Below are 11798 nucleotides of genomic sequence, written 5' to 3'. Positions count from 1 at the left end.
CGCTCCTTTTGTCTTTTAGTCGGACCAGAACTGTCATGGCGCCTTCAAGAAGAGAGGGAAGGCCTTCCTTTCGCCCAGCAGAATCATCGGGGGCACCTAGACTGGACGGAGGGGTGGACAGAGCGATCAGCCCCAGTTGATAACGAACACACCGTAGCCTCGGAGAGGTCTCGGCCGGACAGGCTCAAGGGGAGGAGACCGGGTTGAAGACTAAGCAGGCAAGCTACCGTCTTCCCGGGGCACCGCCCATCTTGACCGCCTTATCCAATGGAAACCCAACGGCCCAGCGGCACCGCCCATCTGTTGGTCCGGACGCCGCGAGGGCGGGGCCCGCAGTTCGGTTGCGCTGCGGAGCGCAGCTGTGAGGGAGTCTCTCTGGTCCGCGGCCCCGAACCCGAGCTGGAGCTGAAGCGCAGACTGCGGGGAGCGGAGTCGGGAGGTGAGCACCGACAGAACTGGAAGGGAGGAAGGGGCTCGGCGAAGGGAAGGAAGGGTCGGTCTCCGCGGCCCGGGGCGTTGGGACACTGGCAGGCGGGTGTCTGGTGGCGGCTCTGCTCGCTCGGCGGCCCAGGCCCGGCCCGCCGGAGCCAAGGGGCGGCCGCGACCCCACGGTCTCTGCCGGGCCCGCCCGGCCTGCCCTGAGTGGCGGCGACCCGGAATTCTGCCGGCGCGGAGCGCGAGGCCCTGGCGTTCGTGTCGAACTGGGGCTGACGAGAGGCGGGGCCGGCGGCGGGGGCGGTGGTGGCGGGCCCCGCGGCCTGCGGAAGCGCAGCGTCGGGGCCGCGCCTGCTGGCGGAGGCCGGCGCGCTGACTGCGCGGGGGCGTGGCCTGCGCCCCTGACGGCGCCGCGGGGCCGGCCTTTGATGAGGTGGCGGCCGCTGGCTCCCGGGCCTGCGGGCGCTCCCTTGCAGACAGCGGGCAGGACGACCTGTTGGAGCGCGAAGCCGTCCCCTGCGCTTGCTTGACGTCTGAGCGGACGGTCCTGTGGGTCCCGGAGGCCCTTTGGTCTGCTCGGGGTGAGAGTGGCTCAGAGGCCCGTGGCCTGTGAGCTGTTGCTGAGGAGTCGACATGCAGAGGGGCTGCAGTCCAATAAATAAAAGTCTCCGAGAAAAACTTTGCGCGACGATCTACCTACACTGCTCAGAAGTGAACACAGTATTCTCGGGGTTGCTGGAGGCGGCGAGGAGAGTCCCTTGTAGGGGCGTAAATGACCTTTTCCGTATGTGATCTCTTACACCTCTGAACGACCCTGAGATGAAAACCCCAGCGTTACAAAGATTTTTTCAGCAGGAGGGAAGTGCTGGGGGATCTTGGGCAGTGCCTTCATTTTGCCTGCTGGGGAAAGATTGGGGAGGGAGAAGACCAGCACATTCCAAGGACATGTCTGTGGCTGGTAAAGGTTTGGCTTCTTTTGTGGTGTTCTGTGGATTAATTGTCTGTGCCCTGAGTTCAGAGGTTTCTTTAGAGCCCATTGGTAACTGGCTTCCTGTATTAGAGCGTCACTGGTATTTCCTATTGTAATCTAGTTGGAAACTTTACTTAGCTGTTCAGATTCAAGATACAGTCTATAAATCTAGCTGCTCTAGGAAATAATCCGTATGAACTTTCTTACCATTTTCTTATTTTTCAAGGGAAGGAAAAGGAAAATGATTTCTAAATCGTTTTCGGGTAGATTACTAAGACATACAGATAGTAGCTTTCTTGGCTGGTTGAATACACTCTGATGGGCAGGGCCTAGAAAATGACAGGGAAAAAATATCTTGCTGGATTTTCTCTGTAGTGCGTTGTGGTTCTCTGGTATTTACTAGAATGTCTTCTATTAAGAATCTCCTGATTTGGGTTATACATAGTGTAGGCTGGGGGTGGAGATTGGGTATCCAAGAGTTCTAAAATGAAGGCTTTTCAAGATTGGTTTAGATCAGAGGCTTCTGTATTCTGAGCGGATTTAGAGGAGGAAGTCTACTTTCCCAGAATGCCACTTTCATACTGGAGCACTCCTTTGAGCCCAGCACACACAGGTTTCAACTCCTTCACAGCCTTTGTTCTTAGAGATTTGGAATAACATTCAGCAGTTGTCCTGTGCCTGTCTGGACAAGCTAATGACATTTATCTTCAGAGAATTGTTTTTCTTCCAAGTAGCTGTGTGCCTTGAAAAAAATATACTATATAGTACTTTTTCTGGTAACTGCTATATCTGTAGTTACTCTTTTACTTTTATAATATTTTTAGGGTTTTTTTTTTTTAAGATTTTATCCATTTATTTGTTAAAAGTACAGTGTGTGTGTGGGCACGCCTGGGCGGCAAAGGGGCAGAGGGAGAAGCAGACTCCTTGCTGAGCAGGGAGCCAGATGCAGGGTTTGATCCCAGGACCCCAGGATCATGGCCTGAGCCAAGACAGATGCTTAATCAACTGAGCTACCCAGGTGCCCCTTGAGTTACTTGTTCTTGAGGAAATATCTCTGTCATATCTGTTATCTCAGAGGGTGGAGCTTTGAGCCATGGGAATGAAATGGAAGCTGAAAGCCCTAGATCCATTTAAATTTGTGGCTCCATGAATGTGGGCACCTCATTTATTATATTCACTATTGTGTCTCAAGTACCTAGCCCAGTGCTTGGCCTACAGTAAGTGCTTAATAAACATTTGTTGAATGAGTGAATGAAAAAAAAATGTTGCTAACCAATACCCCTTTGCACACTCACATCACAGGGAAGGTGAGGTCATCAGGGGTGAAGTCACTAACCACTGCTAGTCACCTGGGCCAGGGGTAGCCTCAGCCTGGACTAGCAAACTTGATCTGCGTATAGGAGGGATGGATAGCAAATGCCAGAATTCTAGTGGAAAAATTAGCAGAGGGTTTCAGCTGGGTAAATTCGCTGAGAGTGTTACAGGTCCAGCCTTAGGGCTGAATCAGTGAAACCTTTTGGGGTCTGGAGTCATCTGTTCTGAACAAGGCCTACAGAGCTTAGTTCTTGAGCACAGTGGAAATAGAGACAGGTGAGGATTCAAAGGGAAGGCTGTTGGGTGAGTATTGCTGAGAAGGAGTGGTGTCTGTCCCTGATTTGGCTGTTCATTTGGACCTTACTAATGGGGGTTTTATTGTCATAAATCTTAGATTTGCCACTCCTGGTGGGTCGTCTTCAACCAAGATAAGTTTCCTTCTCTAGACTAAGAGAGTAGTTAATGTTTCAGTGTTCAGACAGGATTAATTTGATTTTGGATTTTTTTTTTTTTAAGATTCTATTTATTTATTTGACAGACAGAGATCACAAGTAGGCAGAGAGGCAGGCAGAGAGAGAGGAAGGGAAGCAGGCTCCCCGCTGAGCAGAGAGCCTGATGCGGGCTCGATCCCAGGACCCTGGGATCATGACCTGAGCTGAAGGCAGAGGCTTTAACCCACTGAGCCACCCAGGCACCCCTGATTTTGGATTTAAAGGGAGGTGTATGTTTTGTTTTCTTTTGAAACCCAGAGGAGATTATTAAGATTAGGCGTGAAGCCCAATATGGAGCTTGAATTCACGACCCTGAGATCAAGACCTGAGCCAAGATCAAGAGTTGGATGTTTAACTGACTGAGCCACCTGGATGCCTCAGAGTTAAATCTTTGTAGATCTGTCCTGACCCTTTCTTCTTTCTCCATCCTTGCCCCAACCAATGCAGGCCTGAGTGTTCGTTCCAGCATGTCGGAGGGGGAGTCCCAGACAGTAGTAAGTAGCGGCTCAGACCCAAAGGTAGAATCCTCATCCTCAGCTCCTGGCCTCACATCGGTGTCACCTCCTGTGACTTCCACGACCTCAGCCGCTTCCCCAGAGGAAGAAGAAGAAAGCGAAGATGAGTCTGAGATCTTGGAAGAGTCACCATGTGGGCGGTGGCAGAAGAGGCGAGAAGAGGTAAGGTGATGGTAGTGTCACTCTTGGGGGAGTGGATTCTTTTTTTTTAAAAGATTTTATTATTTATTTGACAGACAGAGATCACAAGTAGGCAGAGAGGCAGGCAGAGAGAGAGAGAGGAGGAAGCAGGCTCCCTGCTGAGCAGAGAGCCCGATGCGGGACTCGATCCCAGGACCCTGAGATCATGACCTGAGCCGAAGGCAGTGGCTTAACCCACTGAGCCACCCAGGCACCCGGGGGAGTGGATTCTAAGCACGAAGTGGAAGAGGAAAGAATGAAAGGGGCAGACCAGAGTTTAACAGATCAGTGCCTAGGAGAGGATGATCATGTGGAATATTAAAATGGAGGGCTTACAAGGTTACTTTAGTAATTCCTTTCCATTTGAATTTCTTCTCAGGTGAATCAGCGGAACGTACCAGGTATTGATAGTGCATACCTGGCCATGGATACAGAGGAGGGTGTAGAGGTTGTGTGGAATGAGGTCCAGTTCTCTGAACGCAAGAACTACAAGCTGCAGGAGGTAGGTGGTGGTGAAAGGATGTGGCTTGTGTGGAGTTAGAATGCAGGTGTTAGGAAACAAGACGAAACCAGAGAGGGAGGCAAGCCATTAGAGACTCCTAATCTTATGAAACAAACTGAGGGTTGCTGGAGGGGAGGTGGGTGGGAGATGGGGTGGCTGGGTGATGGACACTGGGGAGGGTATGTGTTGTGGTGAGTGCTAGGTGTTCTGTCAGACTGATGAATCATAGACCTGTACCCCTAAATAATACATTTATGTTAATTAACTGAATTTAAATTAAAAAAAGAATGCAGGTGTTAAAGAGGAATTGGCGTTGAGAAGCCGATTAGGAGGAGAGTATGTTGGGGTTAGATCATTTCTGGGGAGGGATAAGGAATGGCTTTTCAGAATTGTAGTGGTTTCTGAACCCTGTTAATCCCACTCTCTTCCACTCTTTCCTTTTTTCTCAGGAAAAAGTCCGTGCTGTGTTTGATAATCTGATTCAGTTGGAACATCTCAACATTGTTAAGTTTCACAAGTATTGGGCTGACATTAAAGAGAACAAGGCCAGGGTAAGAACTTTTTCTTGAGCTTACCGCAAAAAGACCAGCTACATGTATTGTTCTTTTTACATTCAGAGGTGAAAATAAGGTAGTTTTGGAACAAAACTGGAATCAGCTGTTCTGGAGATGAGAGCAGGGCTTTGCCTATGTCCTGTGCCTTTTGTCTGGTGATGGGTGGGGCAGAAATGAGCAAACTTTTGTTTCCTTCCCACAGCTCTTCTCTTTTTCCCTTCCTTCTTTCTTTTCTTTTCTTTCTTTTTTTTTTTTTTTTTGAGATTTTATTTTTTTGTCAGAACACACAAGCAGGGGGAGTGGTAGCCAGAGGGAGAAGCGGGCTCCCCGCTGAGCAAGGAGCCAGATGTGGGACTTGATCCCAGGATCCTGGAATCATGACCTTAGCCAGAGGCAGACACTTCACAGACTAAGCCACCCAGGCTTCCTTACTTCCATAGCTCTTATAGTTGAGTAGTTTTTTTTCATCCTGTTAAATCTGAGGATGTGGTGCTAACAACAAAAGGAGGGAAACTTAAAACAACCACCACCACCGGCTTCCAGGTCTAATATGTATCTGGTGTACATGTCATCAGGTAGGGGATCATTTCTACTTTACGACCTTATTTGAGTGCTTTACCTCTCCAGGTCATTTTTATCACAGAATACATGTCATCTGGGAGTCTTAAGCAGTTTCTGAAGAAGACCAAAAAGAACCACAAGACTATGAATGAAAAGGTATGGAGGGAGAACAGACAAAGCTTTAGGCTGGTATGGGGGTTTTAAAAAGATTATAGTAATCATGAAGCTAATCAGGAAGGGATGGAGGGAAACTAGTTGGAGGGTTAAGAGAGGGGATTACTGCTGACCCTTTGATCAAACTGTTCCAGGCTTGGAAGCGCTGGTGCACGCAAATCCTCTCTGCCCTTAGGTAAGTAGGATCTGGTTAGTGTTTTTCCCCTATTTCCTGATTTAGTTCCTCCAAACAGATTTTAGGGCACTACTCTGCTGGTTTTTTCTGGCTCTGCCCACTTTTTTTGAGTCCTGTACTGTCAAGATTAGGCCCCTATGGTCTTGTAAAGGGTCCATTCTAATGCCCTAACCACGATACTGTCTCCCGCCTCTTTCTCCTAGTGCTTATCCAGCTCTTTAACTCACCAGACATAATGGAGATTCAGAGTGTGGGGATTATCTTTGTGGTGACCAGCAGGAGACCAGGCCCTTGCTCCTCTTAACCCTTGGGTTCCCCTTGCCCTTAATTTCCCAGTGGCCCCTCTAACAGCCCAGTGCCCCCACAGCTACCTGCACTCCTGTGACCCCCCCATCATCCATGGGAACCTGACCTGTGACACCATCTTCATCCAGCACAACGGACTCATCAAGATTGGCTCTGGTGAGGGGAGGGAGAGGTTCTGGGCAGGGGAGCCTCGGGAATTTGGGAACCACGGGGGTAAGATGCAAGGAGTGGGGAGAGTAGAGCAAAATTCTGAGGTGTTGGGCTGGTGGTAAGAGATAGGACTTTGCTAGGGTAATTCATAGGGAGAGGCCAGTCAATTAGGGGGTAGGGACTAATCTTACACCTTTTTTGGAGGGAAGCGGGTTAATCCAGACACCTTGATAGGAGGTTGGGAAAGGGCAAAGAGATGGGTCTAAGGTCTGATTTGAGCCCCTGGGGCCAGACCCTACCAAAGGAGGTTCCAGGCTGTGCCTGCTGTGAGTGCTTTCATTTGCTGTGTATCTGTGTGCTGTGTATAACATTTCTGTGTGCCGTGTCTGTGTGTGGTTTGTGTGTCCATTTGTCTGGGGCTTGGCTGCTCCATCGCTCACAACTTTTCTCTGTTTTCCTCCCTCCCGCTTACGGGCTGCTCTGTTCCCAACAGTCTTTCATAGGATTTTTGCTAATGGTGAGAGCTCCCTGTTGCCCCATGTGGGGCTCTGTTCGTGCCCCCTCTGCTCCCCTTTGCGGCTGCCCAGTGCATGCAGTCGTGGGAGCAAGCCCTGTGCCCCTGCCTCCCTGCCTAGTTATGCCTGCTTGGCTTCTCCCTACCAGCCCTCCACCTGCTTGCCCTTCCATAACTTGCTTGTTTCCTGTGGTTTCTGCCTGGCTGGCCATTTATGTCCTGGATTCTTATTTCCCTTCATCATCAGGATGATTCCCTAAATCATACTGTGTTCCCAGACTCTCTGTGACTTGTAGTCATTGTTTACGATTTGAGTGAGTCCAAATTGGGCCCGGCCCTGGTTCCTTGTTCAGGCCTATGGCTGCGATGTTGAACAACAGGGAGTAGAGCAGGAGTCTACAATTTTGGTGGATTAAATGTGAGACTGATTCCAGGGTATTGGTTCAACTTTGAGCTGTTTTTGAGTTTCAGTCAGTAAAGGTGGGTAAGAAGGAGGCTGTCTAGTTGGTTGTAGTATTGTTATTTCTTCTTACCTTTTTTTTTTTTAATCATCCAAGTTTCTGGGATCTTTAAGTGTCCCAGATTAGGAAGGGCTGCCTATGCTTTTATGCTATTTGAGGGTGGCTGAAAGAACTAGACCACACATTTTCATGTGACCGGGATTATATATTCCTGAACTTGGGGGAAGGTGAGCAGATCACAAGCAAAAGTTTTTCCTTAGCCTCCATTGCTTCTTGGCCAGCCCAAGGCCCCTATATGCCTATTAGTTTAGTGTGGAGTGTTTGTTGCTACTGACCTAGGGACCTTAAATGAGAAGCGGTAGACCCCAGAAAGTGGAAGTAGGTGGTGTTCATGTTTAGTCTGTGGTTCAAGATGGGAAAAGGACAGGTTTGTGCCTCGAGGGTTAGAGTCTTCAGGAGAGAATTTGGCTTCTGGGGACCTCTCTCTGGAGTGAGACTGTGCTTTGTTGGTGGTGGTCAGATTGTGGGTATCTCCCCTACTCCCAGTGGCTCCTGACACTATCAACAATCATGTGAAGACTTGTCGGGAAGAGCAGAAGAATCTACACTTCTTTGCACCAGAGTATGGAGGTGAGGCACCACTTTCTCTCCCCTCTCCCTGTTCCCCAGGTTTCTACCTTATAACCTGAGGCCCAGAGGTAATAGAACTGAAACTTGTAGTTCTCTGCTGGCTTACAAAAAGTTTTTAAAAGGCATTTCTGCCACCCCTTGCTTCCATCCTCTGATTAAACAAAGGCTTCTCTGTTTTCCCTAGAAGTCACTAATGTGACAACAGCAGTGGACATCTACTCCTTTGGCATGTGTGCACTGGAGGTGAGGAAACCACAGGCAGTGGTGATGGAAAGGGGTCAAGTTAGAAGATGGAAGGGGAAATGGAGGGAGGACAAGTAAGGTCTTGAGAGGGTGATTCTGGAGCACTGAAGTTCTGAAGTTTCTACTGGGCTTTTCTATTCCCCCTCCCTGCAGATGGCAGTGCTGGAGATTCAGGGCAATGGAGAGTCCTCATATGTGCCACAGGAAGCTATCAGCAGTGCCATTCAGCTTCTAGAAGACCCATTACAGAGAGTAAGAACCTTCTGGATCCCTTCTCAACAGACTTTGAAATGTCTTTAGGTTTTTCTTCCTTTTTACTTAACTGGGAATATACTCTCTTCTAAGAGCAAGAAAACAGAAAGTAGCAAGGATAAGCAAAAGTAGTGGCTATTTGAATATTTCCCTAGGTGGTACTTACCTTGTTTTTTGTATATACACACACTGGTTAAGGGCTTAAGATGGGTAGTATTGGGGATAAAGGTTGTGTATTGATTTAGTTGTGTCTGCCTGGAGGTAAACTAGTGGTTACTTCAGGCAATTGGTATATGCTCTCAGACAGCCATCTTGATATTTTTAAGCAAATTGATCAGTTTGAATTAAATTTGTCACGTGGGCTTCTATATTTATATAGTTTTAGGTAGGGAAAGTGCTCTGAAATAATGAGCTAAGATTTAAAGGGTATAAGGTTATGAATCAGTAGATCGACTATAGTAAGAGGCTGGAGAGGAAGGTCCAAACAAGGATAGTTTGTGACTCATTAGATGGTGTGACAGGGAGACTAGGGGGAAGTCCTGAGGCTAGTGTGGAGTAAATTTCTAATTCAGCTTTAGGTTGGGGTATTCAAGTGACAGATTAGGTATATGACCTTCTTGGCTTTTAAGTTTATAAGGAGGAAAAGAAAAGCAGGTTAATTATTTGGGATGATCTATGGGAGGTGGGAAATGAGGTTGTGTGTGTATGTAGAGGAAGCTTGGGGAAAATCAGTGAACTTAAATAAATGATTGTAAGAGAAAAAGGAAATTGTGGTAGTTGGCTTGGAAAAGAAAAAGATGGTGAATACTATTGACCACAACAGATAGATTTGGGAACAGAGAAGGTAATTTTGATGAGAGACGGAGAGGAAGGGAGGCAGTGAGTGGTCTGTTAAAGCATAGAAGTAGAAAATCAGAAAAAAAAATCTGGAAGTTTGAATAGTAAAAAAAAAAAGAGAGAGAGAAAGCTGGTGGTTGGAGAGTAGAAAAACAAGTAAAACCATAAAAACTCTGAACAATACCTTTCATGTTAATACCTTAGAATCTTCAAAGCCGTTTCAGGAGGAGTAACAGTTATTCCCTCAACCAGTGCTGACTGTCTAGTATGTACGAAGCCTGTGCTAAGTGTAATGAATGACGAAGTATCGTGATGAACACAGTGGCCTGGTTGCCAGCTGCCTACTCTACTTCCTCTTTTCCCTTTTCTAGGAGTTCATTCAAAAGTGCCTGCATTCTGAGCCTGCTCGCAGACCAACAGCCAGAGAACTTCTGTTCCACCCAGCACTGTTTGAAGTGCCCTCGCTCAAACTCCTTGCTGCCCACTGCATTGTGGGACACCAACGTGAGTCCCTTTGGCCCTGCTAAGAATTTTCTTCCTGTCGGAGCATTAACAAGTATCGCTAGCAATGCCCTCTTTCCTTTTCCACTTCCAAAGGAATTCTTTACTCCCCCCAGCACCCCTGGGTCTTCCCTGATATTAATCTATCCTTTCCATTTCATCATGTCCTCCAGACATGATCCCAGAGAATGCTCTGGAGGAGATCACCAAAAACATGGATACCAGTGCTGTACTGGCTGAAATCCCTGCGGGACCAGGAAGAGAACCAGTTCAGACTTTGTGAGTAACCAACTCTCCGAGAGGGACAGATTTGTCACTCTCACTGAGGGTTCTGTCAACTGTTAATTCTTTGGGAATTGTCGAACCTGCTGTTTTGCTTATTTCCTTCCTTTCACGTGTTTTCTCTCTTTTCTCCTGCAGGTACTCTCAGTCACCAGCTCTGGAATTGGATAAATTCCTTGAAGATGTCAGGTGAGAGAAGGGTGAGAGGAAAGGCTTGCTTTAGGAAGCAGGGTGGGTGTCTTGAGGCATTCACAGAACCCATGTGACCTGTTTGATCTCACTCTAGGAATGGGATCTACCCCTTGACAGCCTTTGGGCTACCTCGGCCCCAGCAGCCACAGCAGGAGGAGGTGACATCACCTGTCGTGCCCCCGTCTGTCAAGACTCCAACACCTGAACCAGCTGAGGTGGAGACCCGCAAGGTGGGCTCTGTGGATATGGAGGTCTCTATGGTCATGGTGGAAGGGAGAAGAGGACACATCAAGTGAGGCTTTGTCCTATAGGAAAAAGAGTGTGTTTCTGGTTTCTAGCAAGCTTGTCCTGTGGGCTGGTGATACTACTGTGCTGACCCTATGCGTGTCCTCTCCGTAGGTGGTGCTGATGCAGTGCAACATCGAGTCAGTGGAGGAGGGTGTCAAACACCATGTAAGGCTGGGGGCCAGGGCTGCAGAGGGCTGGGTGGCCAGGAGAAAGGGGGGGAGAGTGGGAAAGAGGAGCCTCATCTTTTGACTGTCCTCTTCTCCAGCTGACGCTTCTTCTGAAGCTGGAGGACAAACTCAACCGGCACCTGAGCTGTGATCTAATGCCAAGTGAGTCTCTCCTTTCCCTCAGAGGATGAGAGTCTCTTAAGTCTTATCTGTGAGGGACATTCTTAGGGGCGGGGAGGAAGGTTACAAGGCAGCAATACATTCTGAGGCACACAGAACAGATATCTTAGCTCCTAAAACCGGAGGGTGGACGCGACAGTTCTGCTTGTGTCGTTCTTTCCCAGCCAGGCTGACCCGACTAGGGCTGGGCGCCCACTGCTCCCACATTGTGCTCACCCTCTCCCTTTGCTCTGTCAGATGAGAACATCCCCGAGTTGGCAGCGGAGCTGGTGCAGCTGGGCTTCATTAGCGAGGTGAGCTTTCCGCCTCCGGCTGCCCTGGCAACTCCATTCTCCTCTTGCCCTGTCTCACCCAGCTCTTCTCCCCCAGGCTGACCAGAGCCGACTGACTTCTCTGCTAGAGGAGACCCTGAACAAGTTCAATTTTGCCAGGAACAGCACCCTCAACTCAGCCGCTGTCACCGTCTCCTCTTAGAGCTCCCTCGGGCCAGGCCCCTAATCAGAGCTGTGGCCGTCACTAGATGGCAGCAGCCTTCCTGCCCCCTCCCCCCAGTCAGTATTACCCTGTGAAGCCCCTTCTCTCCTTTATTATTCAGGAGGGCTTTGGGGCTCCCTGGTTCTGAGTATCACCCTCCCCCTTCCCCTTCTCTGCCTCCCCTCTGCACTTTGTTTACTTGTTTTGCACAGACGTGGGCCTGGGCCTTCTCAGCAGCCGCCTTCTAGTTGGGGGCTAGTAGCTGATCTGGCGGCTCCCGCCCAGCCTGTGTGGAAAGGAGGCCCACGGGCACTGGGGGAGCTGAATTCTACAATCCCGCTGGGGCGGACGGGGCGGGAGAGAAGGGTGGTGCTGCAGTGGTGGCCCTGGGGGGCCATTCGATTCGCCTCAGTTGCTGCTGTAATAAAAGTCTACTTTTTGCTAAGAGCG

The 11798-nt window shown here is 49.1% G+C and overlaps 1 protein-coding gene across 3 annotated transcripts; it reads left to right on the top strand.

Annotated features, from left to right (window-relative positions):
- Nucleotides 1-298: 298 nt before the first annotated feature.
- Nucleotides 299-11793, top strand: NRBP1 (nuclear receptor binding protein 1). Of its 3 annotated transcripts, none has more exons than XM_045073913.1 (19): nucleotides 299-439; nucleotides 3658-3887; nucleotides 4285-4407; nucleotides 4857-4958; nucleotides 5589-5678; nucleotides 5831-5871; nucleotides 6239-6333; nucleotides 6821-6844; nucleotides 7849-7932; nucleotides 8117-8175; nucleotides 8329-8427; nucleotides 9636-9768; nucleotides 9939-10044; nucleotides 10186-10236; nucleotides 10334-10469; nucleotides 10639-10692; nucleotides 10793-10856; nucleotides 11112-11167; nucleotides 11244-11793. In XM_045073913.1, exons 2-19 carry the CDS (start codon nucleotides 3678-3680, stop codon nucleotides 11346-11348), a joined length of 1632 nt encoding a protein of 543 aa, XP_044929848.1. In that variant the 5' UTR covers nucleotides 299-439; nucleotides 3658-3677; the 3' UTR covers nucleotides 11349-11793. The 3 variants fall into 3 exon arrangements, with proteins under 3 accessions (XP_044929848.1, XP_044929850.1, XP_044929849.1); XM_045073914.1 differs by lacking the exon at nucleotides 299-439 and adding an exon at nucleotides 892-1219; XM_045073915.1 differs by lacking the exon at nucleotides 6821-6844.
- Nucleotides 11794-11798: the final 5 nt, after the last annotated feature.

Source organism: Mustela putorius, unplaced genomic scaffold (assembly GCF_011764305.1).
Source record: "Mustela putorius furo isolate JIRA1106 unplaced genomic scaffold, ASM1176430v1.1 tig00537293_pilon_pilon_pilon, whole genome shotgun sequence".
In the NCBI taxonomy this organism is placed as follows: Eukaryota; Metazoa; Chordata; class Mammalia; order Carnivora; family Mustelidae; genus Mustela; species Mustela putorius.
The sequence above is the reverse complement of the archived record's forward strand: the minus strand, read 5'-3'. Positions and strand labels throughout refer to the sequence as shown.

What these genes read in the sequence shown, in the direction of transcription:
- NRBP1 (XM_045073914.1), top strand. Translation starts at nt 1,069, where the DNA reads ATGCAGAGGGGCTGCAGTCCAATAAATAAAAGTCTCCGAGAAAAACTT. An exon ending in ACTCATCAAGATTGGCTCTG is followed by an intron (nt 6,334 to 6,820) that starts GTGAGGGGAGGG and finishes TGTTCCCAACAG; the next exon opens with TCTTTCATAGGATTTTTGCT. An exon ending in TCATAGGATTTTTGCTAATG is followed by an intron (nt 6,845 to 7,848) that starts GTGAGAGCTCCC and finishes CCCTACTCCCAG; the next exon opens with TGGCTCCTGACACTATCAAC.